At 43.9% G+C, this 26,726-nt stretch overlaps 1 protein-coding gene across 5 annotated transcripts in view; it reads left to right on the top strand.

The window, feature by feature from the left end:
- Positions 1–26,726, top strand: part of LOC134347456 (L-asparaginase 1-like) — a 124,527-nt gene that overhangs the window by 41,557 nt on the left and 56,244 nt on the right. For 2 of the 5 annotated variants that reach the window (XM_063049782.1, XM_063049781.1), the window contains exon 8: positions 9,359–9,532. In XM_063049782.1, coding sequence (XP_062905852.1) covers positions 9,359–9,532 — 174 coding nt within the window. Of the gene's footprint in view, positions 1–9,358; positions 9,533–12,765; positions 12,877–14,453; positions 16,562–26,726 lie in introns of those variants that run through there. The other 3 variants (XM_063049779.1, XM_063049780.1, XM_063049778.1) reach the window with 3 other exon arrangements.

Below are 26,726 nucleotides of genomic sequence, written 5' to 3' on the forward strand. Positions count from 1 at the left end.
GATGATAAACCTGTTTCCGATCTAAGCCTTTATTGTAGACAGAGAGTGGAAAGGGGGCAAGGAGAGAGGAGGGAATGGAAACCACCAGAGAGACATTCTATAATGATCAATAAACCAATTGTTTGGAATCAAATTATCTGAATGGTGGCCGATTAGGAAAAGGGGCGGTGCAATGAGACCTGGTGTCATTGTACACCAGTCATTGAAAGTGGGTATGCAGGTACAGCAGACGGTGAAAAAGGCGAATGGTATGCTGGCATTCATAGCAAGAGGATTCGAGTACAGGAGCAGGGAGGTACTACTGCAGTTGTACAAGGCATTGGTGAGACCACACCCGGAGTATTGTGTGCAGTTTTGGTCCCCTAATCTGAGGAAAGATATTCTTGCCATAGAGGGGGTACAAAGAAGGTTCACCAGATTGATTCCTGGGATGGCAGGACTTTCATATGATAAAAGACTGGATCGATTAGGCTTATACTCTCTGGAATTTAGAAGATTGCGGGGGGGATCTGATAGAAATGTATAAAATTCTAAAGGGATTGGACAGGCTAGATGCAGGAAGATTGTCCCCGATGTTGGGGAGCAGTACCAGAATAGGTCTGGAGTACAGACTGTTCCACATAACCAACGGAGAGGTCCCATGCGAGTTCCCATAGCTACACCCTTAGCCTGAAGAAAGTGGGAAGAGCCAAAAGAGAAGTTATTAAGTGTGAGAACCAGTTCCGCCAACCGGAGGAGGGTAGTGGTGGTGGGGAACTGGTGAGGTCTATTATCCAGGAAGTAGCGGAGGGCTTTGAGACCTTCTTGATGGGGAATGGAGGTGTATAAGGATTGGACATTCATAGTGAAAATGAAGCGGTCAGGACCGGGGAACTGGAAGTTATTGAAGAGGTGGAGGGCATGGGATGTATCCTGGATGTAGGTGGGGAGGGACTGAACTATGGGTGACAAAATGGAGTCCAGGTAGGCAGATACAAGTTCGGTGGGACAGGAGCAGGCAGAAACTATGGGTCTACCGGGACAGTCAGGCTTGTGTATCTTTGGGAGGAGGTAAAACTGAGCGGTGTGGGGTGTGGGAATAATGAGTTTAGTGGCTGAGGATGGAAGGTCTCCTGAGTTGATAAGGGTGGTGATGGTGCGGGAGACAATGGTTTGTTAGGACCCCACCAAAAAACATCACTCTCCAGGCCGCAGGCCTGGGCAAGGTTGTATGGAAGACCTGTAGTTGCCCATGCTGCAAGTCTCCCCTCTCCATGACACCAACATTGTCCAAGGGAAGGGCAAGGGCCAATACAGCTTGGCACCAGTGTCGTCGCAGAGCAATGTGTGGTTAAGTGCCTTGCTCAAGGACACAACACGCTGGGTCTCGAAATTACGATCTTCAGGTCGCTAGTTAAGTGCCTTAACCACTTGGACACGTGCCCACAAGGGTCCCAACTGTGTGGAAAACATCACATGTGGTCCCAATACCTAAGAAAGGCTGATAAAGTTTTGAATGACTACCATCCTGTGGCCCTGACCTCACACATCATGAAGTCTCTGCAGAGACTGGTCCTGGCTCATCTCTGACCCCTGGTCAGATCAGCCATGCAATTCACCTACCAGGAGCACATTGGAGTCGACAGCGCTGTCATCTACCTGCTTAACAGAGCCTACTGTCATTTGGATAAGCAGAACAGCACTGTGAGGGTCATGATTTTATGATTTCTCAAGTGCCTTCAATACCATACAGCCCTTATTGCTGGGGGACAAGCTCTGTTCAATGCAAGTTGGTACTTCCATTGCATTCTGGGTAATGGATGACCTGACTGGCAGACCACAGTTTGTGCAGCTTCAGAGCTGTGTGTCAGGCATGGCTATAAGCAGCACTGGGGACCCACAGGGGACTGTGTTGGTTCCCTTCCTGTTTACCCTGTATACCTTGGACTTTAGATACAAAACTGAGTCATGTCATCTGCAGAAATTCTCTGATGATTCAGCAATAGTTGGGTGTATAAAGGCAGGACAGGAGGATGAATACAGGGCCCTGGTGGAGGACTTTGTCAAATAGTGCAAGCTGAATCATCTGTGGCTGAACATCAATAAGACAAAGGAGATGGCGATGGACTTCAGGAAGACCAAGCCTGCACTGCTCCCTGTTACTATTCATGGCGAGATCGTGGATGTGGTGAGGACCTACAAGTACCTGGGGGTGCACCTGGATGACAGACTTGAGTGGAGTACCAACATAGAGACTGGGTACAAGAAGGGCCAGAGTCACCTCTACTACCTGAGGAAACTGAGGTCCTTTGAAGTATGCAGGCCACTCCTTCACATGTTCTACCAGTCTGTTGTTGCCAGTATAATCTTCAATGTACTCGGGCAATGGCATCAACACAGGGGATGCCAACAGGGTCAATAGACATTAGACAAGCTAGCTCTGTTATAGGAGTCGAACTGAGCATTTCCAAGGCTGTGGTAGAACAAAGGACCCTCCTGAAAGCCCTGGCAGTTTTGGACAATGTTTCTCACCCTCTGCATGCCACCTTGGCTGAACGGAGGAGCACTTTTAGTAATAGACTAAGACAATTGTGCTGCTCCAAAGAGCACGATATGAGGTGATTCTTACCTTTGGCCATCAGGTTCTATAGTGAGTCAACCTATAGTCGGCAAACTGATGACCCCTCCTGTTAGGCTGTTATTCACCTTGGCTTACCAGAGCTCTGTTTAAACTGTTTTATTATTAAGGTAACTTATTTTCTATTCCTTCTTGCTTCTCTTCTATTATTTGTATATCTGTGCACTTGTAACACTGTAACTCCCTTTGGGATCAATAAAGTGTTTATCTATCTATCTATTCCCAACATTCTTTGGTCCCGCTGGATTTACAAATTCACCCTCCACTCCACTTTGACAACTACAGTACCTTGCAAAGGTCTTGGGCACCCTAGCTACATATATGTGCCTAAGATTTTTTCACAGTACTGTATCACAAGGGAATCTTGTTCTTGTCCAAAGATCCTCTTTTCTGTTCCCCGAACTAATGAATCCCCTATCACTACAGCTCACCTCAGTTCTCCCCTTCCCTTCAGGGCCACCGAGCCAGACTTGGTGCCAGAGGCCTGACCATTGTTGCCTTCCTCAGCTAGGCCATCAATATCTCCCCCACCCCCGCACCCGCCGACGGTATCCAAAGTGGAATAACCATTGTTGAGGGCGATGGCCACAGGGATACTCTACATTGGCTGTCTAACCCCTTTCTTTCTTCCTCCTGATGGTCACCTGTGTCCTGCACTTTTGGTGTAACTACAGTACCCCTTTGTGAGCAACACACATAAAAGTTGCTGGTGAACGCAGCAGGCCAGGCAGCATCTCCAGGAAGAGGTACAGTCGACGTTTCGGGCTGAGACCCTTCGTCAGGACTAACTGAAGGAAGAGCTAGTAAGAGATTTGAAAGTGGGAGGGGGAGGGGGAGATCCGTAATGATAGGAGAAGACGGAGGGGGGGGGCGGGAATGAAGCCAAGAGCTGGACAGGTGATAGGCAAAAGGGATATGAGAGGATCATGGGACAGGAGGCTCAGGGAGAAGGAAAAGGGGGAGGGGGGAAGCCCAAAGGATGGGCAAGGGGTATAGTGAGAGGGACAGAGGGAGAAAAAGGAGAGAGAGAAAAAGAAAGTGTGTATATAAATAAATAAATAATGGATCGGGTACGAGGGGGAGGTAGGGCATTAGCGGAAGTCTGAGAAGTCAATGTTCATGCCATCAGGTTGGAGGCTACCCAGACGGAATATAAGGTGTTGTTCCTCCAACCTGAGTGTGGCTTCATCTTGACAGTAGAGGAGGCCTTGGATAGACATACCAGAATGGGAACGGAACGTGGAATTAAAATGTGTGGCCACCGGGAGGTCCTGCTTTCTCTGGCGGACAGAGTGCAGGTGTTCAGTGAAACGATCTCCCAGTCTGTGTCAGGTCTCGCCAGTATATAGAAGGCCGCATCGGGAGCACCGGACGCAGTATATCACCCCAGCCGACTCACAGGTGAAATGTCGCCTCACCTGGAAGGACTGTCTGGGGCCCTGAATGGTAGTGAAGGAGGAAGTGTAAGGGTATGTGTAGCACTTGTTCCACTTATAAGGATAAGTGCCAGGAGGGAGATCGGTGGGGAGGGATGGGGAGGATGAGTGGACAAGGGAGTTGCATAGGGAGTGATCCCTGCGGAAAGCAAAGGGGGGGAAGGAAAGATGTGCTTAGTGGTTGGATCCTGTTGGAGGTGGCGGAAGTTACGGAGAATAATATGTTGGACCCGGAGGCTGGTGGGGTGGTAGGTGAGGACAAGGGGAACCCTATTCCCAGTGGGGTGGCGGGAGGATGGAATGAGAGCAGATGTGCTTGAAATGGGGGAGATGTGTTTGAGAGCAGAGTTGATTGTGGAGGAAGGGAAGCCCCTTTCTTTAAAAAAGGAGGTCATCTCTTTCGTCCTGAAATGAAAAGCCTCATCCTGAGAGCAGATGCGATGGAGACGGAGGAATTGCAAGAAGGGGATGGCATTTTTGCAAGAGACAGGGTGAGAAGAGGAGTAGTCCAGATAGCTGCGAAAGCCAGTAGGCTTATAGTAGACATCAGTAGATAAATGTCTCCAGAGATAGAGACAGAAAGATCTAGAAAAGGGAGGGAGGTGTCGGAAATGGACGAGGTAAACTTGAGGGCAGGGTGAAAGTTGGAGGAAAAGTTAATGAAGTCAACGAGCTCAGCATGCGTGCAGGAAGCAGCGCCAATGCAGTCGTCGATGTAGCAAAAGAAAAATGGGGGACAGATACCAGAATAGGTTTGAAACATAGATTGTTCCTCAAAGCCAACAAAAAGATAGGCATAGCTGGGACCCATATGGGTGCCCAAGGCTACACCTTTAGTTTGGAGGAAGTGGGAGGAGCAAAAGGAGAAATTATTAAGAGTAAGGACTAATTCCGCTAGATGGACCAGAGTGGTGGTAGATGGGAACTGGTTCGCGTACCTCTTTGTAAGTTCTGTTGATCACCCCCTTAGCCTCTAGAATAATCTAGAGTTCATCCAGTTCAAGCTCCAAATCCTTAACGTAGATTGTTAGAAGCTGCAGCTGGATGGGCTTCTCACAGTTGTAGTTGCAGGGACACTGGAGGTCTGACATCCCGCAAGAGGAGTATTCAACTATCCTGCAAGGCATTCCCACTGCTCTAACCATGCAATAAGAAAGAAAAATTAAATGAAAAGAATCTGCCTACAGCTTTTGTCTCTCCTCTAATTTGCAAATAATAACAATAAAAATTATGAATATATTATATACTGTATTTTATATACATCAAGTATAATTGTAAATCACTAATATATATTATAAATATATATATTATATTTTTACAATATATAAAATGACAAAGAATAGATGCCTGCGGAACATCACGTCACTTGTCACAGGTTATATCACGGTCTCGAACGACAATCTGAATGCACAGGAACATAAGAAGCTGTGCAGAGTAGTGGACTCTGCCCATCACATCACGAGTACCTCTCTCCCCGCGATTGGTAGTGTCATAGAAACACTAACTAAGAACACCAGAGTGACTTCGAGTTTCGTTTCAAGAGTTTACTAACATGATATCATGGAGAGGCTGCAGCAGTCCCCACCGCCACCAGAACTCTGATTTTTAGGATGTACAAAGCTCATATTTATACAGCAAGACAAACAACTTAATATAACTGTATTTGGCATCCCACAGTCAGTACATGATCAATCGCTTAAAAGACATGTCAACTATCTCTCAGCGCGAGTCTAACAGTCCTCTTAGTTCCCTGTTATCAGAACTCACAATTTACCCCCAGATGCATCCTCCCTCCTGGTTCCAGGGGCCTAGTATCTTATTAATTGGAGTTCCTGGTACTTGCGCTTACCATCGAAGGTTATTCTTGACACGCATCAGCAGTTTTAAGCCCAGCTGCTCCAGAATGGTCAAGTTCCCATCAAACACTAGTTTTAACCATTTCTACCACAGGTAGTATCTGCGGAAGGCAAGAATTATTACCAAAGATCTCTACGACCTGGGCCATGCCATCTTCTTTCAGCTACTGTACCATTAACAGGAGATACAGAAGCCCCACATTTACAGCTTCAAGAACAGCTACTTCCCTTCAACCATTTGGTTCCTGAAGTATCAAAACTCTAATCATTACAGTTTAGAAACAGCAGGACCATTATGTGCTAAAGCATTCTTTTAGTTCTTATTGTGTCTTTTTCTTTTAAAAATTGTGTTCAAATGAACTTTACTTTTTTCTTGTGACTGCTACTTATCTGATGCCTTGTGCCTGTGGTGCTGCTGTAAGTACGTTTCCCATTTGCACCCGTGCATACGTGTACTCGTACATATGACAGTAGACTCAGCTTTGATGTAACAGCGTGTGTTGTGTTCATCAAATGGATGTCAACACTATACCACTCGTATAACTGCACAGGTCATAAATAGCGTATTGGTGGCACTAAAGGGTTAATATCCAGTTCCAAGTTGATTAATGGTGTATGTCAAATCACATAAGGACTGCACCAGATGTGTACATCACAATTTCCTCTCTGCCTAATTGTCAGTGTGGTTTAACCGCACCCTGCTCCTGCCACAGTTCATGCTGTATGAGGCTATTAATGCCCTGTCATTATCTTGCATTGATCATTTCTGGGGGACAGTCTCCTGGGGCTGGTGGGGAGAGAGACTGCCACTGCATTGAGAGCTGGTCGCCTGTATGTCTGGGGAATGTCTTTCAGTGAGTGAGAGGAAAATATTACGAGGGAAGTAAAGAATGCATTCAACTTCTGCTCCATGTGAAGTGATTCACTTTGGAAAGTTGAATTTAAAGGCAGAATACAGGGTTAATAGCAGGATTTTTAGCAGTGTGGGGGAACAGAGGGATCTTGGGTTCATGTCCACAGATCTGTCAAAATTGTCATCAAAGTTGATGGGGTTGGTAGGAAGGCTTATGGTTCATCAGCCTTCATTTGTCAGGGGATTCATTTCAAGAGCCATGATCTAATGTTGCAGCTCTGATTAGATCATACTTGTGTAATACCCTGGCTTAAGACCATGCTTTATTGTATTAATAAAGTTATGTTGTAGGATATTTTATTTTCTGTGGATTTTTTCAAAACGCAATATGTACATTTAGTTACATTATACAATTGAATATTTCATGTCTTTTGCTGTTTAAAATAATAATTCAGTTGATTAAGTTAGGCTGTTGTAATAGCCAATAGGATTTATTTTGTTAACATTTTGTCTAATAAGATGCACCGGAACATTCTGGAGGGCTTGGGGGAAGCCATTTTTAGGGGGAGAGTGCAGGAGTTTTGGAGGGAAAAGGAGAAAGGAAATGGACAGCAAGCATAGCAGAAGAACATGAGCTCACTTGGAAGGGTAGATACTGCTGTTGGAAATTCCTCATGCAGACAATGATCTAATGGAGGAAGTATAGATAACTTTTAATTAGCTAGTTATCACAGGACCTTGGAGAATGTTTGATATCTTGCTCTTGGACTTGGTGTGATATTTATTTATGTTTCGTTTGGACTGTGTTTTCAGGTAGAATTATTTGGTACTATGAGTAACGTGTTGGAGCATGGCCAAGTGGTTAAGGCGTCAGTCTAGTTCGAGCCTCAGCTGAGGCAGCGTGTTGTGTCCTTGAGCAAGACACTTAACCACACATTGTTCTGCGACGACACCGGTGCCAAGCTGTATCGGCCCTAATGCCCTTCCCTTGGACAACATCAGTGGCGTGGAGAGGGGTTGCCTCATTTCAGAAAGGATGTGGAAGCTTTGGAGAGGGTGCAGAGGAGAGTTACCAGTATGCTGCCTGGATTAGAAAACATATCTTATGTGGAAAGACTGAGCAAGTTGGGGCTTTTCTCTTCTTTGGAGCGAAGGAGGATGAGAGATTGATAGATGTACAAGTGGAAAGAAGCATAGATTGAGTAGATTTTTTTCCTCAGGGCATAAATGATTTATGCCAGGAGGCATAATTTTAAAATGACTGGAGGGGAAGTGTAGGGGGTAAATCGGAGGTAAGATTTTTATAAAGCGAGTGGTGGGTGTGTGGAACACCCTGTCAAGGGGTGGTGGTGGAGGCAGATTCATTAGGAGCATTTAAGAAACTCTTAAAAAGATGATAGAAAAATAGAGGGTTATGTTGGAGGGAAGGGTCATATTCTTGGTTAGTCAGGGCATGTAGAGATATGAGGAGAAGGCAGGAGATTAGGGCTGAGAGGGAAAGTGGATCAGCCATGATGAAATGGCAGAGCAGACCACCAAATGGCCTAATTCAGCTCCTAATGTATATCCTATGGTCTTGTATTGATCTTGGAGTAGGTTAAAGGATCAGCACAATATTGTGGGCCAAATGGCTTCCACTATACTATGGTGTTCTATATTTAATATACAGTATTTTCCAGATCCAATAAACTCTCCTAACTCAAAGTGAAGCACTAAGGAAATTACAGGCAGTGAGTGACACACTGCTGTGTATTACTGTGATTGTAAACACGTCAAATTTCAATTCATTGTCATCTGCACTTTTTAGTTCAAGTTGTGTTCTTTTGTATAAAAATGTTTATAACTTGAATCTATGTACGAGTGCAAGGAAAACTTACTTGCAACAGCATCACAGGCATTGTATAAGCAGCGGTTGTTGTGGCTAACTCTAAATTGTGGGATTACCTCCTCTAAAGCAACATGGGAGCACCTTTATTAGAGGAATTATGTAGATCTCAAAGATGACTTCCCACCAACCTCTCAAGGTTGATTTGGGGTGGGCAATACATGGTGGCCTTGCTTGAGATGGCTTCATCCTGACTGGAACAGCTTGAAGCAAAAGAAAAACGAAGTACACCATCTGAACACAAACAGAACCAATTCTAGCTTCGCTTTCAGTGTTAATGTTCTGAAAAATTCCTGGTCAGGGCTCAGTAACATCAGTTATTCCCTACTGATGACAGCATTGATGACACGGTTATTCTTTCAACCATCGGGTTCCTGAACCGGCATGGATAACTTCACTCTCCTCCACACTGAGCTGATTCCACAGCGTATAGACTCACTTACAAGGACTGTATAACTTATTTCTCAATATTATTTATTATTATTTGATTTTATTTTTGTATTTGCAGAGTTTGTTTGTTTTTCGTGCATTATTGTCAGCCTTTGTAGTTTTCATTGATTCCCTTGTATGTCTTTGTTTCTACTGTGTATGCCTGGAAGAAAATGACTCTCATGGCGACATTTATATACTGAGATAATAAATTTACTTTGAACTTTGATGTGAGGAAGCTTATATAAACAGGCTGCCTTGCTCATCTTTTTTTTGCTGAAGCAGGTTGCAAGATCCTTGGAAGGAGCTGAAGCAGTGATCCTACTAACCTACGGCCTTGGTAACGTTCCTGATGACGACTGGTTCTTCAAACTACTGCACAAAGCCGTGACCGCTGGGGCTTTGATTGTTAGCAGCACCCAGTGCTATCGAGGTGCTGTGTGTGAAGTTTCCCAGGTTAGTTCTAACATTTGCTAAGTTCATCGGGTGTATGAGGTGAGAGGCATCGATAGAGTGACTGTTTCCCAGGTCACAAATGGCTTGTATGAGTTCCTTGTAGCTGACGTGGAAAAGTGTTAAGGCTGATTCATACTTGTGCATACTAGCTTATGCCGTAGCCTACCCAAGTGGGCTACGCCATTGTGAGCATTTATACTTGTACATTGGTGAGTCTGCCTCGCGCTGCAATTCACCACCAAATCGCTAGCTGGCGGTGGGGTTTCTATGCCACTGTGTTGAGTTTCTTCGTGTTGAAACTCAACACGAAGAAACTCAAACTTCAAACAATGGCGACTGAAACTGAAGGAGGGTGAATTTTCTGTATGTACAGTGTAGTGTCACTTAACAGAATCGGGAATTTTCAGCCAAAATCGATTTGTCAAAAAAAAATCGGCACGTATGCGCACATACCTGCCCGTGTAAGGCTTCTTGGTCATGGTAGTCTTTCTCGAGGTAAACAAGCTTAAAGCCAGCGTCTTTTCTCGTAAAAGCGAAAATCCTCTTTCGGTTAACGAAAACAGGTACAGGTCTTTCGTAAGAGCGAAACGTGTCCTCCATAATTTCGGAGGTCTGTAAATCTTTATGGAAAGCATTGCAGCCAGAGTTCCTCCCCTGCCCTTCAGTCGCCCAATGGGAAACTATTGCAGCGTAAGAGAAAATGCGACGCTACCAAGCGGACCAATCACAGTTGTTTCGGTCTGCGTTGCCGCGAAGTGTAGTTATGTTTTGGGAGAGGTGCGCGTTAGGCTTAGGGTTGGCGTAGTGTACAGCGTAGGGTTTGCGGCTAGGCCGTACCTATGGCCTATGTTTGACGCATAAGTATAAATCAGCCTTGACCCGTTCATGACCTTGGTGGTACGTCCTTTCAGACTTTTGTGTCTTCTGCCCAATGCAGGAGGGGAGAAGACAGAATGTCTGGGCTGAGTGGAGCCTTTGATTATGCAGGCTGCTTTATCAAATCAGCAAGAAGGGTGTCACTGTAGTGTAGTGGTTAGCACTATGCTTTACAGTACTAGTGACACGGGTTCAATTCCCGCTGCTACCTGTAAGGTGTTTGTACGTTGCCCCTGTGACCATGTGGGTTTCCTCTGGGTGCTCAGGTTTCCTCCCACATTCCAAAGGTCTACTGGGTGATAGGTTAATTGGTTATTTTTAAATTGTCCTGTGACCAGGCTAGGGTTAAAAACAGGGGATCGCTGGGCAGCACAGCTTGAAGGGCTGGAAGGGATATTCCACACTAAATAAGCAAATAAATATAGAAAGTGTAGACAGAGTCCATGAGCGGGTAGGTTGGTTTTTGTGATGGACTGGGCTGTATCATGGCAACTTCACCAGAAAGATTACAGTGGTTCGAGGAGGTTGTTCAACACCACCCTCTCTGGGGCAATTAGTGATGGGCAACAAACGCTGGGCTTGCCGGTGACTGAGACACAGCTCAATCTCTACACTTTCTGGGGAGACTGAGGTGTGCTCGACTCCCCACCCCAATTCTTACAGCTTTTCACAGGAGCACCATCCAGAGTGTCCTGGCTGGCTGTGTCGTTGTGTGGTATGGAAGCTGCAAGGCATTGAACCGCAACACCCTACAACCAAGAAGTTCACTGGGGTCTCCCCACCCCCCACAGTAGGGACTGTAAGCATTGTATATGAAGGGGCCGACACATTGTTGAGGATCCTTAACACCCGTCCCACAGTCTCTTAGACCCACCACCATCACTAAAGAGGTACTGAAGCATCTGGACTAGGACTGTCAGACTGGGTAACAGCTTCTTCCCTCAGGCTGTGAGACTAATGAATACCCTGCCACCACTGAGGGCTCGTCACTAGGAGAGCGAGCTGCTTGCTGCTTACCTATGCGGTGCACTTCACATGCATTTTGAATTATATTTTATTAACTTATATGTGGTAATATTTTGATTGATGTGCTGTGTGTGACATATGTTTTGTTGGTACACTGTGGCCTGGAGGAATGTTGTTTCATTTGGTTGCATATATGCTCAGTCAGGTGAAAATAGACTTGAACTTGAGGCCCATAATCCCAAAATTACATTTAAAAAGCTACGAATTACAAAAAATTACATCCCAAAATTTACATTTAAATAACCCTCAGAAAAGTTATCCACTGAGGGGTATAGAAAGGGTAAACGCAAGCAGGCTTTTCCCATTACTTTTTCCGCTGGGTGAGACTACAGCTATAAGTCATGGGTTAAGGGTGAAAGGTGAAAAGTTTAAGGGGAACATGAGGGAGAACCTCTTCATGCAGAGGTTGTGAGAGTGTGGAATGAGCTGCTAGCACAAATGGTGCATGCAAGCTTCATTTCAACATTTAAGAGAAGTTTGGATGGTGGGGTAGGGCAGCCTATGGGAGTAGGCAGTTTAAGTGGCCTCAGCATAGACTAGATGGGCTGAAGAGCCTGTTTCTGTGCTGTACTTTTCTATGACTCTGACTAAAACTATCTTCATGAAAGCTCTCATCCTGAGGTGGTTTGCAATATCTTCACATAGTATCCCCATCTCCCTTGACATACCTTGCTCTGTAATAAGACTATTAAATGGTTTCCTAGTCAAATAAGATGGACTTTTGACCTTGCAATCTTCCACATTATGACCCTGCACCTTATTGTTTACCTGCACTACACTTTCACTGTAGTTGTTACTGTTTTACTGATTTCTACTTCAATGCACTGTCTTGAATGGACCTCTTATACAATAAGATAAACTCTTGGGCTCACCAACTACCTCGTTATCATCTTGCACTTTATCGTTTGCCTGCACTGTACTCTGTCAGTAATTTTTACACTCTTATCTGCATTGTTATTGTTTTGCCCTATATTGGCTCCATGCACGGTGTAATGATTTGATCTGTATGAACAGTAGGTTAGACAAGCATTTCACTGTATCTTGATACATGTGATGATAATAAACTAATACCAATAATAAGTCCTAATGAAGGGTCTCAGCATGAAACATGGACTACTTACTTTTTTCCAGAGATGCTGCCTGGCCTGCTGAGTTCCTCTAGCATTTTGTGTGTGGTGCTTTGAATTTCCAGCAGCTGCAGATTTGATTGTGTTTGTGATAGCAAATATAATTTGATCTGAACGAACAATCTACCAGAGAAGTTTTTCACTGTTTCTTGGTACATGTGACAACAATTAACCAATTCCAGTACCAATTTTACATTCACCCAGAAGCTGGCCACAGCCGGAGTCATCCTCGGACATGACATAACAAGGGAAGCAGCCATTGCCAAGCTGGTGTGGGTCCTGAATCAATCAGAGGACAGTGGACAGAGACGAGAGGTTTGTGAATGGCCTTGTTATCCTTGGTATTGTGTAGATGTTAGATATAACCTCTTCTGAAGTACGGCTGCTATATGAGGTCAATAAGCAGTGACTAAAGCTAAAGGGATGAGCATTGTGTATAGCTTGAAGGTGAGAAGGGAGAACAGTTTAAAAGAGACATGGGGAAAATTCTTTTACACAGAGTCGTGGGTGCCTGGAGCAGGTTGTCAGTGGTGGAAACAGATACTATAGTGGCATTAAGATGTTTTTAGACAGCAGATGAATATTCAGAGTAGAGGGATATGGATCATGTGCAGACAGATCGAATTAGGTTTTTAACGTAATGATCACCCGAAGGCCTTGTTCCTGTGCTGACCTCTTTTAAGTTCTACCTATATTCCAGCTACCTGAATAGTTCTATTGTAAATAGTTTCAGCTCAGTTCCAAAGCTTCAATCTTTGTCGTAGAGACAAAGCACCAAAGCTGGCCTTTCGGTTCATCTAGTCTATGCCAAACCACTTTACAAGGTACAAGAAGTATAAAGTCGCCCCTGAGTATATTTCTGTGTGTTTGTAGTCGTCTTCTGCTGTAGCTCATCCACTTCAAGGTTCAATGTGTTGTGCATTCAGAGATGCTCTTCTGCACACCACTGTTGTCATGTTTGGTTAATGGAGTTACTGTCGCCTTCCTGTCAGCTTGAACTAGTTTGGCCATTCTCTTCTGACCTCTCTCAATAACAAGGAATTTTCACCCACAGAACTGCTGTTCACTGGATGTTTTTATTTGTTTATCATGACAGTTTCTGTAAACTCTAGAGACTGATGTGTGTGAAAATCCCAGGAGATCAACAGTCTCTGAGATACTCAAACCACTCCATCTGGCACCAACAATCATTCCAAGGTCAATGTCACTTAGATCACATTTTTTCCCTATTCTGATGTTTGGTCTGAGTAAAAGCTGAGTCTCTTGACCATGCCTGCATGCTCTTGTATATTAAGTTGCTGTCACACGATTGGCTGATTAGATATTCGCATTAACGAGCAGGTATACAGCTGTAACTAATAAAGTAGCCACTGAATGTTCCAAGGTATGTAACTGTGTGCAGGAGCAAAGAAAACTTAACCAGAATCGGGTTTAATGTCATTGGTGTATATCGTGAAATTTGTTAACTTAGCGGCAGCTGTACAATGCAATACATGATAAATATAGAAAAAATAAACAGATGAATTACAGTGGGTATATATGTATATTAAACAGCTAAATTAAAAATAGCAAAAAAGCAGAAATAAAAAATAGTGATGTAGTGTTCATAGGTTCAATGTTCATTTGATGTCAAAGCTTTTGAGGAGATGTTAGGGCAGTATTCAAAGTTTTGGTCAAAGTTCAGCACCTTTACTAGGAAAAGGAAGTGCAGGGTGGAAGTGGTGAGATTTGCAGAGGTGTTCTTTTTTTTCAGAGTTCAGAGCCCAGGCCTGCCACCAGTTGGTGGAGGTGTTAAATCGGGGGTCCGAGCTGGATGGGACAAATTACACTGCGGGTATTTGTTCAAGGGAAAATGGCGAGTGTGTGTCCACTTACTGCTGTTTATTTTGCAGCTGATGAAACAGAACATCTGTGGGGAAATCACAGTCCATCTGTAGGTTTGAAAGCTGCCACAGGGTCATCACTTTGACCAGAACCGTAAAGCTTTGTATATAATACACTTTGTATTCCACCGGCCAACAAATTTTTTCAGAAGTGTTGCTTTCTCAGAATTTTTGTTTGTTTATGATAGACCACTTGAAGCTGAACACAAATGTAATTTCAGACTACTTGTCTCACATAGGAATTTAGGGAAACAAGAAATTAATTATTGATTATATTGCATTCATTTGCATAATGGTGCTGATGCTTTGCAATAGTTCAACTAAGCTAAAAATGTTTTGTTGATGATTTTCATTTGTACTCACTGTTTGAGGCTTCTTGCTGAAACATCCGACAATAATCAGCCAGCATTGATGGATCCCTGATACCATTTCTCCATGACCACAATGTCCTGGTGAAACCTTTCACCGTGCTTCTCACTGACAGCACCAAGATTTGCAGGGAACCAGTCTAAATGGGAAAGCAAAAATGAATCTTTAGTGACATGTTGCACTTTATGCTTGTTTTGTATACTTGAAGCATGTTGTCAACCAGTTGCACATAGCTTGATGCTCCGTAGTTGCCGAAATATTTATAACAACATCCTTGAATGCCTTCCATGCAATTTTTCTCTGGTCCCACTCGAAGTTCTTCGAATGGCCTGTCATTGATGACCCATTTGATTTATGGACCAGCAAAAACACCTTCCTTAATCTTGGCATCAGTTATTCTGACTTGAATTATGACTTGAAATAACTAATAAAGGGTGATTTCAAAACAATGTTGCATGATGGGGAAATTTCATGGCGATCTTCACGATCAGCAGCGAAAAATCCATAAGATACAACCGAAGTATTCAGAAAGTAAAATCTTTGTTGTCCAGTGTTTTTTCCCTGCCTCTTTTCCCTCTGAAGGCATCGAGCTGGCCAAGGACACTGTAGGTGTGCTGTGCCTCTAATCTTAGCAGGGCTCAGAGTGACCTTTCTTCCCCAGTGCATGAACAATTCTGCCCTGCCTGAGTTCTCCTCCCTCCCTCTCTTATACTTCTTAAGTAAAGATAACCCTAAAAGTTTTGAAGCGATTGGACCTACATTTCATGTGACTGGATTAAACTTAAGTACATTCACTGTAAGTAAATACAAATTGGTGGATGAACTTAGCAGGTCAGGCAGCATCTGTGGAAGGAAATCAACATTTCAGATACAGATGAAGGGTCTCGTACTGAAAAGCTGATTGACCAGCAGCTCACTATTTTGTTCCAGATTCCAGCAACTGCAGTTTCTTCAAAATTCAAAACGAATTTATTGGACTAAGTATGTAGACCATATACAACCTTGAGATCCATCCTCTTACAGGCAACTACAAAGCAAAGAAGAGCAATAGAATTCATGAAAAACCACACAAAAACACACACACACACACACACACACACAACACTTGTGTCTCCATTTACCAAAAAATAAGTAACTCAACAGTAAGACCTTTTAGATCAAAGCTAAATAAGAATCTCGGCATTGGAATGAGCTAGTTGGGCCAAGGAGCCTGGTTCCATTCTGACTATCTCTGTAACTAAAGTTCAAAGCAGATGTTATTATTAAAGTATGTGCATGTCACCATACACAACCATGAGGTTAATTTTCTTGTGGGCATCCTCAAAAAATCAATAGAATATTAAACATAACAGAACGAATCAATGAAAGAAGCCCAGACTGGGGCATTCAGCCGGAGTGCAGAAGACAGCAAACTGCAACCACAAAAAGAAGTAACAATAATTAATAATAAATAAATAAATATCAAGAACATAAGATGAAGAGTCCTTGAAAGTGAGTCCTTTGGTTGTGGGAACGTTTCAGTAATGGGCCAAGTGAAGTTGATTGAAGTTATCTTCTTTGGTTCAGGAGCCTGATAGTTGGGGGTAACAAGCTGTTTCTGAACTTGGTGGCATGAGTCCTGAGGCTCTTGTAACTCCTCCTGATGACAGCAGTGAGAAGAGAGCATGTTCTGGGTGGTGGGATTTCCTAATAATGGATTGGACCCTCCCCCCACCTTTTTTATAGGGCCTCTGCCTCTTCCCCCTACAGTCCTGACGAAGGTTTCTGGCCCGAAACGTTGACTGATCATTTCCACGGATGCTGCCCAACCTGCTGAGCTCCTCCAGCGTGTTGTGTGTGTTGCTAATACTGGATACTGTGACAGCATTCCTTGTAGATGTGCTCAATGCCCAGGACGGCTTTGCCCGTGATGGACTGGGACGTATCCACATACTTTGAGCAACACTCACAACACGCTGGAGGAACTCAGCAGGGTGGGCAGCATCCGTGGAAACGATGAGTCGACGTTTCGGGCCAGAACCCTTTGTCAGGACAGAAACGTCGACTCATCGTTTCCACGGATGCTGCCCAACCTGCTAAGTTCTTCCGGCGTGTTGTGCGTGTTGCTTTGACCCCAGCATCTGCAGATTATTTTGTGTTTACGATCCACTACTTTGGATGTACGATGGCATTAAAGCACTGTTATGATTAACTTTATCACTGATTTTCTGAAAAGCAGCCTTTGGTATATCAATGTAAAAATCCTAATTAATTTAAATAAAAACATTGACAGGAGAAAGTTGTGAGTCCTGGATATGATTCGATGTTAGGAGATGCTGAACTTGCTCAGCCAGGGTTTTTTGCAGGAAAAATCCCATCCCAGAGACACCCCACCTGCCCTTTTAACTCTGTAAACATCAATGCAAACATTAGTGCAAACGTTGAAATTCTTCTTTGGGACTTCCTGCAAGTATTGGCAAGAATATCATGCTTCTATTTTTACCAGAGTGAAACATGTCTCTAATTGGTTTATAAGATTATGAAAGGCAGAGATAAAGTAGACAGACAGTATTTTTTTCCCAGGGTTGGCATGTCTATTACCAGCGAGCATGCATTTAAGGTGAGAGGGGGGTAATTTCAAAGGAGATGTGAGGGGCAAGCTTTTTCACAAAGAGAGTGTTGGGTGGCTGGAATGTGCTGCCTGGGGTGGTGGTAGAGGCAGAAACATTAGGGACTATTAGATAGCCATGTAAATGTGAGGAAAATAGAAGAAAGTAGACATTATGTAGGCAGAAGGGATCAGTTGGTCATTTGATTACTGATTTAATTGGATCAGCACAAGGGCCAAAGGGTCTGTTCCTGTGCTGTATTCTTCCATGTGTGGGACCAGGTGAAAGCAAATGTTGGGCAGAGTACACTGGTCATGCTACTAGACGTGGTCTCCTCCCCGGGTCACCACTTGTGGTCCCCAACTGAGAGGTTCATGTGAGGCCCAACAGGCTCTATGCAGCTGCCAGTCCTCAGGCGGCATATCACTAAATCCCTTTCCTGAGATGGCTGTCAAAGGCCTTTAGAATCATAGTCAAAGGTCATACAGCACAGAACCAGACCCCTCATTCCAACTTGTCAATGCTGACCAAGATCCCCATCTGAGATACCCCATTTTCCTGTGTTTGACGGATATAAGAACATAAGAAATAGGAGCAGGAATCGGCCATTTTGCCTCTCGAGCCGGCTCCGCCATTCAATAACACCATGGCTGATCTGGTGATGGACTCAGCTCCATCAACCTCCCTCTAAACCTTTCCTATTCTTGTTTTTTCAACTATATGCCACAAGAGGGCACAGGTTTAAGGTGCTGTGGACTAGGTACAGAGGAGATGTCAGGGGTAAGTTTTTTACTCAGAGAGGTGAGTGCGTGGAATGGGCTGCTGGCAACGGTGGTGGAGGCGGATACGATAGGGTCTTTTAAGAGACTTTTGGATAGGTACATGGAGCTTAGAAAAATAGAGGGCTATGTGTAACCCTAGTAATTTCTAAGGTAGGAACATTTTCGGCTCAACTTTGTGGGCCAAAGGGCCTGTATTGTGCTTTAGGTTTTCTATGTTTCTATATTTAAATTCCTCTGATTGGCAGTAATATTTAAAATATTCTAATTGTTTAAATAGAGTTATATGGTGATACAGCACAGAAAAGGGACCCCTCGGCCCATCTAGTGCATGCCGAACTGTTAATCTGCCTCCTTCCATCGTCCCACACCTGGACAATGGCCCTCCATGCCCTGTCCGTCCATGTACTTGTCCAAACTTCTCTTAAATGTTGCTATCAAACCCACACCCACCACTCCCACTGGAAGCTCGTTCCACACTCCATAAGACAGAAGCAGAATTAGACCAACGGGACAATTGAGTCTGCTCCACCATTCTATCGCGGCTGATTTATTATCTCTCCCAACCCCATTCTCCTGCCTTCTCCTGTAAATTTGATGCCCTAACTAATCAAGAACTTATCATCCCCTACTTTAAATATACCAAATGACTTGGCTTCCACTCACACCTCCCTCTGAGTGAAGAAGTCATCCTCCCCTCAGATTCCCCTTAAATATTTTACCTTTCATCCTTAATCTATGACCTGTAGCTCTAGCTTAGCCAAACCTTAGTGGAAAAAGGCCTGCTTGCATTAACCCTATCTATACCCCTCATAATTATGTATACATGCTAATAACATTTCAAAAATTAATACATATTAACATACAATACTGTGCAAAAGCCTTAGGCACATATATATAGCTAGGGCGCGTAAGAATTTTGCACAGTATTGTAGTAATCTTATGTATTACACTGTAACGATGCATATGTGAACGATGATAAACCTAATTCTGTTAGGGGTCTCTTGTGGAATAAGAGTAGGAAGGGGGTGGAGAATGGGGAATCATGTTTGGGAAAAGGGGAAGGGGGAGGGGAGGGAGCAGGAAGCACCAGAGAGACATTCTGTAATGATCAATAAACCAATTGTTTTGAGTCACATGATCTTGCCTTGTGTCTCAGGGTTGGGTGTGTCTGCACCTGTGTCACCTCTTGCCCCCCTCCCCCCCGCCCTGGCACTCCTTCTCTGTCACCTGTCCCAAACCCCTCTCCCGCCTGATTTACAAACCCGGTCTCTGCTCCACGTTGACAAGTGCAGTACCGTGCAGCAGTCTTAGGCACCCCAGCTATATATATATGTGTGCCTAAGACTTTTGCACAGCACTGTAAAGCACGATATGATGCTGAGCGGTGATCTGACAAAGGTTGTACAATCACGAGGAACATAGATAAGGTTGATGATCTCAGTTTCTTTCCCCCAGGGTAGGGAAGTCAAAGCCTAGAGGGCAGAGGTTTATGGTGAGAGGGTGAATGCCAAGGGGGAATCTGACAGCTACATTTTTCAACACAGTTGATGGTAGGTATAATAGTTAAATTAAATAAATAGTGCAAAAATAAAAATAAAAAAGTGATGAAGTAGTGTTCGTGGGTTCAATGTCCACTTACAGATTGGATGGCAGAGGGGAAGAAGCTATTCCTGAATTGTTGGGTGTGTGCCTTCAGTCCCCTGTAATGAGATTACTTTTTCCAAAGATACAGTACTTCTTTTTCTCACTGGTGACAGTTCAGTCACTTTACTGAAGGTAGTACCTCCTTGGCCTGAAGGCACAGGTTAAACAAAGTCCAGATTTGCAAGGGTTTTCTCTGCACTGACCAAAGGAAATGATCATTAGCTGGTGTGCAGTGATGCGAAAAGTTGCAGTTACTATTTTGGGCCACAAGATGGCAGAAAGGCTCCATGCCTGATCTATCGATTGAAAACACTGATCACGTTCCTTCTCCTGCTGTGAACGGGAGTTAACAATAAATTGGTTCATGGATTATTTTTCCAAAAAGGCCTTTTATTCATAAAAATTTGACTATTCAATTTAAGGAGCATTTGTTAGGTCAGGGCCTGTACTCACTGGAGTTTGAAAAATGGAGAGGGGAAAATCTCATTGAAACCTATTAAATATTGAAAGGCCTCGATTGAGTGGATATGGAGAGTATGTTTCCTACAGTGGAGAAATCTGGGACCAGAGGACACAGCCTCAGATGTCCCTTTAAAATAGAGGTGAAAAAAAATTTCTTTAGCCGTCCTGTTGCGCTCACCTCAATAATAAGTAAATGTTTTGCGAGGCTGGTCAAGGACTGCTTCTGCAGCATGCTAGCACCCACACTGGACTCCTTACAATTCGCCTTCCGACACAACTGACCAGCATATGACACAATAGCAACAGCTCTACACACCTCAAGAAGAGGGATGCTAACATGAGAATGCTGTTCTTGGACTACAGTTTGGCATAATTCCCTCCAGGCTTGACAAGAAGCTCAGAGACCTTGGCCTTTACCTTGCCTTGTGCAGCTGGAGCCTGGATTTTATATTGGATCACTGGCAGGAGGTAAAAGTGGGCCCCCTCACCTCTGCCCCTCTGACTTTCAACACAGGAGCCCCCCCCCCCCCCACCGCCGGGCTGTGTCCTAAGCCCCCTGCTTTATTCTCTGTACACCCATGCCTTAGTCGGCACCCACAACTTCAGTCTGCTAAGTAATTTGCAGGTGATACTACACTGATTGGCCTTATTTCAAATAATATTTCAAATAATAATGAGGTAGCCTACAGAGAGATCAGCACCTTGATACAGTGGTGACAAGAAAACAACCTCTCCCTCAATGTCGCAAAAACAAAAGAGCTAGGTTGTAGACTACAGGAGGAATGGAGACCGGCTAATCCCTATTGACGTCAATGGATCTGGGGTTGAGAGGGTGAACAGCTTCAAGTTCCTTGTTATACACATTACTGAGGACCTCACTTGGTCTGTACATATTGGGTGTGTGGTGAAAAAAAATACAACAGCACCTCTTTCACCTCAGACGGTTGAAGAAGTTTGCACAAGTTCCCAAATCCTAAGAACTGTCTACAGGGGCTCAATTGAGAGCATCCTGACTGGCTGCATCTCTGCCTGGTGTGGGAACTGTACTTCCCTCAATCACAGGGCTCTGCAGAGAGTGGTGCTGACAGCCCAGCGCATCTGTAGATGTGAACTTCCTACTATTCAGTACATTTACAGCATCAGGTGAGTAAAAAGGGCCCAAAGGATCACTGGGGACCCAAGTCACCCCAACCACAAACTGTTCCAACTGCTACCATCCAGGAAATTTTACCGCAGCATAAAAGCCAGGACCAACAGGCTCCAGGATGGCTTCTTCTACCAGGCCATCAGACTGATTAATTCACGCTGACACAATTGTATTTCTGAGCTTTATTGACTGTTCTGTTGTTTATCTTACTGTACATAGTATTTGTTACAAATTACTATAATTTGCACATTCAGATGGAGATGTAACAATAAAGATTTTTACTCCTCATGTTTGTGAAGGATGTAGGAAAGAGAGTCAATTCAATTCAGAACGTTTCCTTAATTGATACATAGAAGTCCTAATGAAAGAGCATGTGATACTTGATTTGCTATTAGGGATTGAGACAGGGTAGGTGACAGAAGTTTATGTAGGGAAACACTTTGCATCCTGTCAGAATAAAAGGCAAGGATATCAGGTTGGGGAACTTTGGTTTTGAGAGATATTTAGATCCTGGTTGAGAAACAAAAAGGAAATGCCTAGCAGGTATAAGCAGGTAGGGACAAATGAGGTACTTGAGAACACTTAAGAAAAAATTCAGGAGGGCGAAAGGAAGGCATGAGGTTTACTCTAGCAGACAAGGGGAATGAGAATCTTAAGGGGTTCTGTAGGTATGTTAAGAGCAAAAGGATTGCACGGGACAAAACTGGTCCTCTGGAAGATCAGAGTAGTAATCTATGAATAAAGCATAATAAAGAATAAAGAGATGAGGAAGATTTTCAATGGATTTTTTGTATCTGCATTTACTTTATTGTCGCCAAACAATTGATACTAGAGTGTACAATCATCACAGCGATATTTGATTCTGCGCTTTGCGCTCCTTGGAGTACAAATCAATAGTAAATATTAAAAATTTAAGTTATTTATCATAAGTAGAAAATAGGAAAGGGAAAGTAAGGTAGTGTAAAAAAAACGAAAGGCAGGTCCGGATATTTGGAGGGTACGACCCAGATCCGGGTCAGGATCTGTTCAGCAGTCTTATCACAGTTGGAAAGAAGCTGTTCTCAAATCTGGCTGTATGAGTCTTCAAGCTCCTGAGCCTTCTCCCGGAGGGAAGAGGGACGAAAAGTGTGTTGGCTGGGTGGGTCGTGTCCTTGATTATCCTGGCAGCACTGCTCCGACAGCGTGCGGTGTAAAGTGAGTCCAAGGATGGAAGATTGGTTTGTGTGATGTGCTTCGCCGTGTTCACGATCTTCTGCAGCTTCTTCTGGTCTTGATTTGCCAGTCTTTGATAAACCATTAGACCATAAGATGTAGGAGTGGAATCAGGCCATTTGGCCCATTGAGTCTGCTCCGCCAATTCATCATGGCTGATCATTTTTTTTTCCTCTCAGCCCCGATCTTCTGCCTTCTCCATGCATCCCTTCATGCCCAGACCATCAAGAATCTATCAGCCTCTGCCCTACATGTACATAAAGACCTGGCCTCCACAGCTGCCTGTGGTAACATATTCCACAGATTTGCTACTCTTTTGTATCTACTTGGCAGACAGACACAGTCTATAGAAGTGAGGCAAAGCAGCAGTGAAGTCATGGACCAATACAGATTACAGAGAAAACGTTTGGTGTCTTGAGGCAAATCAGGGTGGACAAATCCCCAGGGCCTGACCCTGTGGGAGGCACGTGCAGAAATTGCAGGGGTCCGCACAGAGACATTTAAATCATCCTTAGCGATGGGAAATGTACCGGAGGATTGGAGGATAGCTAACGTTGTTCCACTGTTACATAAAGGCTCTAAAAATAAACCAGGAAATAATAGACTGGTGAAAGTAGTGGGAAAGTTCTTGGAAGGTGTTCTAAGAGACCACATTATGTGTATTTAGAAATGCAGGGACTGATTAGGGATGGACAGCATGACTTGTGTGTGGTTGGTCATGCCTAACCAATCTTATAGAGTTTCGAGGAAGTTACCAGGAGAGTTGATAAAAGCAAGGCAGTGGATGTTGGTGACATGGACTTTAGCAAGGCCTTTGACAAGGTTCCGCATGGGAGAAGTGAATTGGATTAGACATTGGCTTTGCAGGAGAAGCCACAGAGTGGTGGTAGATGGTTGCTTGTCTGACTGTGACCAGTAGTATGTCCCTGTGACCACCAGGGACCGGTGCTGGCTCCATTGTTTGCCATCAATCTGGATGATAATGTGGTTATAAAGTTTTATAAAACTGTAGCATGACTCCCTGTGTTTACACTCAGCAGTTCTACAAATGAAGGCAAACAAACCATATAATTCCTTTACCACTGCGTAGCGCTGTTCAGTGAACAATCGACCTGGACCCAGATCACTCTGTAGCTCAATGGTATGAAGTGAACTTCACTGTATTCCTCAGCATGTACTTCTACAACCGGGAGTGTGCCTCGGCTAAAACATCAACTTTATTCCTCTCCGTAGATGCTGCCTGCTCTGCTGAGTTCCTCCAGTATTTTTTGTGCGTTACTCTGGATTTCTAGCATCTGCAAATCTCTAATGTGCAGAATAAAATGTTACAGTTACAGAGGAAGTGCAGTGCAGGTAAACAATAAGGTGCAAGATCATGATGAAGTACTACAGGTTGTAAGCTCAAGAGATGATCTCATTATATTAGGGAACCATTTAATACTCGAACATCAATAAGGTAAAAGAAGTCCATGGTCCTGGTGGTGTGTGTTTTCAGGCTTATCTACCCAATGGAAGAGGGGAGAAAGGAGAGAATGTTTGGAGTATGTGGGGTCATTGATTATGTTGGCTGCTTTACTAGGGCAGCAAGGATTCCATGGTCCATAGGTCCACAGCAGGGATGCTGGTTCCTGTGATGTGCTGAGCTATGTCTGAAATTTCTTGTGGTCACGTGCAGAGCAGATGCCATTCCAAGCGGTGATGCATCCAGATAGGACACTTTCTATGGTGCATCAATAAAAATTCATCAGTCAGATCAGATTCAACCAGGTTCAAGTCTGTGGTAATGCAAGAGGCAGTTGTAGTGTTCTGTGGCTGAGACAGAGTTAGGGTTGTGCCAGCCGGTGCATGAACCTGGTGGCTGTAGAAAAGTAGCTTTCTCTGAGCCTGGTGGTGTGGGACTTCGGGCTTCTGTACCTTCTGCACAAGGGTAGATGCAGATAGATGTCCTGGGGGGTGGTGGTCCATAATGAAGCATGCCATCTTTTTTGTACCATCACCTTTTGAAGATGACCTCGGAGGCGGGGAGTCTAGTGCCCATGACGAAGCTGGATGAGGTTTCAACCCTCTGCCGTTTTTTATGATCCTGTGCAGTGGCCCCTCCATACCAGACAGTGAATCAACCAGTTAGAATTCTCTCTGCATAACATCTGTAGAAGTTTGCGCAGGTTATTGGTGAAATACCAAATCTCCTCAAACTCCTAATGAAGTATAGCTGCTGTTCTGCCTTCTTCATAATTGCATCGATATTTTAGGTCCAGGATGGTTCTTCACAGATGTTGACACTGCTCTCCGTTTCCACTGGTAACCCGTTGATGAGGACTGGTTTGTGTTCACTCGACTTCCCCTTCCAGAAGCCTACAATCCTTGGACCTACTGACCTTGACATTGACGTTGACGTAGATGGGCCAGGCTGTGTTCACTGCTCTCTGCTGCATCTTTCACTCGTTGAAATTGCCAAAGAAAGCCATGATGCTGCTTGTCAGGGTTTCAGCCGTGTATCTGCAGAAGCTTGCTGGAGTATTTGGTGGCATGCCAAATTATCTGAAGCTTCGAGGGAAGCAGAGATGGTAACTTACACTCAGAGTTAACTCCTGTACCTAATAAAGTGGCCACTGACTGTATAATTGTGGGTTTCTGCTGCTGTAGCCCATCCACCTCAAGGTTCGAGTGTTGTGTATTCAGACAGGCTCTTCTGCACACCACTGTTATAACGTGTGGTTATTTGAGTTACTGTCACCCTCCTGTCAGCTTGCACCAGTCTGGCCATTCTCCTCTGACCTCTCTCATTAATGTCTTCCCCCATAGAACTGCCGTTCACTGGATTTTTTTTTTTGTTTTTCACACCATTCCTGTAAACTCTAGAGACGTTTGTGCATGAAAATCCCAGGAGACCAGCAGTTTCTGAGATACTCAGACCACCCCATCTGACACCAACAAACACTCCACAGTCAAAGTCACTTGGATTACAATTCTTCCCCATTCTGATATTTGGTCTGAATAACAACAGAACCTCTTGACCATGTCTGCATGTTTTATGCTTTGAGTTGCTACCATATGATTGGCTGAGTAGATATTTGCATTAATGAGCAGTTGTTCAGCTGCAATAAATAATTAAAATGACCAATGAATGTATGTATTGTGTGTATGTTCAGTGTTTTGTATGTATCTACGTGCCTGTGAGGCTGCTGAAGCAAGTTTTTTATTGTACCCACAACCAATGAACTCAATTTCAAAAATTCTTCATCTCATGCTCTCAATATTTTTTGCTTATTTACTTATATTATTGTCTCTGCTTTTTTGAATTTGCACAGTTTGCTGTTTTCTGTACCCCGTTTTAAAGCCCTACCTAATTTGACGGTTGTTCATTGATTCTGTTATGGTTTCTATTCTATAAATTTTCTGAGTATGCCCACAGGAAAATGAATCTCAGATTTGTAGTTGGTGACATATATGTACCTTGACTTTGAACTTTACCTGCACCTCACTGTGCTGGAGCCACTTGACAATAAACTCCACTTGACTTGCCTTGCTGAGAATTTGGTAACTGTGCGGCACTTCAGGCTGAGACTAAATCCTGTCCGACTGTAAAACCCTCCAAGCAGAGGGTAAGTTGTTTAGTATTTATTGCTGGGATATAATCACAATGACGAATAAAGTTCGGTCTGAGTCAAGCGACTGTGTATTTGCACGGTAAATAAATAGTCTGGAATAACGGCATGAGAGGAGCAAACAGGAAAGAGAAGTGGGCCGCTGTACAAGGGATGGTGACAGGGATAAGTGCTCCATAAGTCATTCATCTGCAGGACGGGCAGTAATGGGGCAAATATATTCTGAACATAAACAAGGGAAGTAAACAGTGGCTTAACCAGCTAGTAAAAGTTCAGATTTATTTATCACATGTACATTGAAACATACAGTAAAATGCATTGGCATGTTAACAATCAATACACCCACAGACGTGCTGAGCCCACTGTTACCTCTAAGCTGTATGCGTGTGTGACTGCATAGCAACTGAAACGATCTTGTGTACTTAGCCTCTGTTGCCACACAGCTGGGATAAAGACAGACAAGAAAAAGT

The sequence above is a fragment of the Mobula hypostoma genome, chromosome 6 (genome assembly GCF_963921235.1).
Source record: "Mobula hypostoma chromosome 6, sMobHyp1.1, whole genome shotgun sequence".
NCBI classification, from domain to species: Eukaryota; Metazoa; Chordata; class Chondrichthyes; order Myliobatiformes; family Myliobatidae; genus Mobula; species Mobula hypostoma.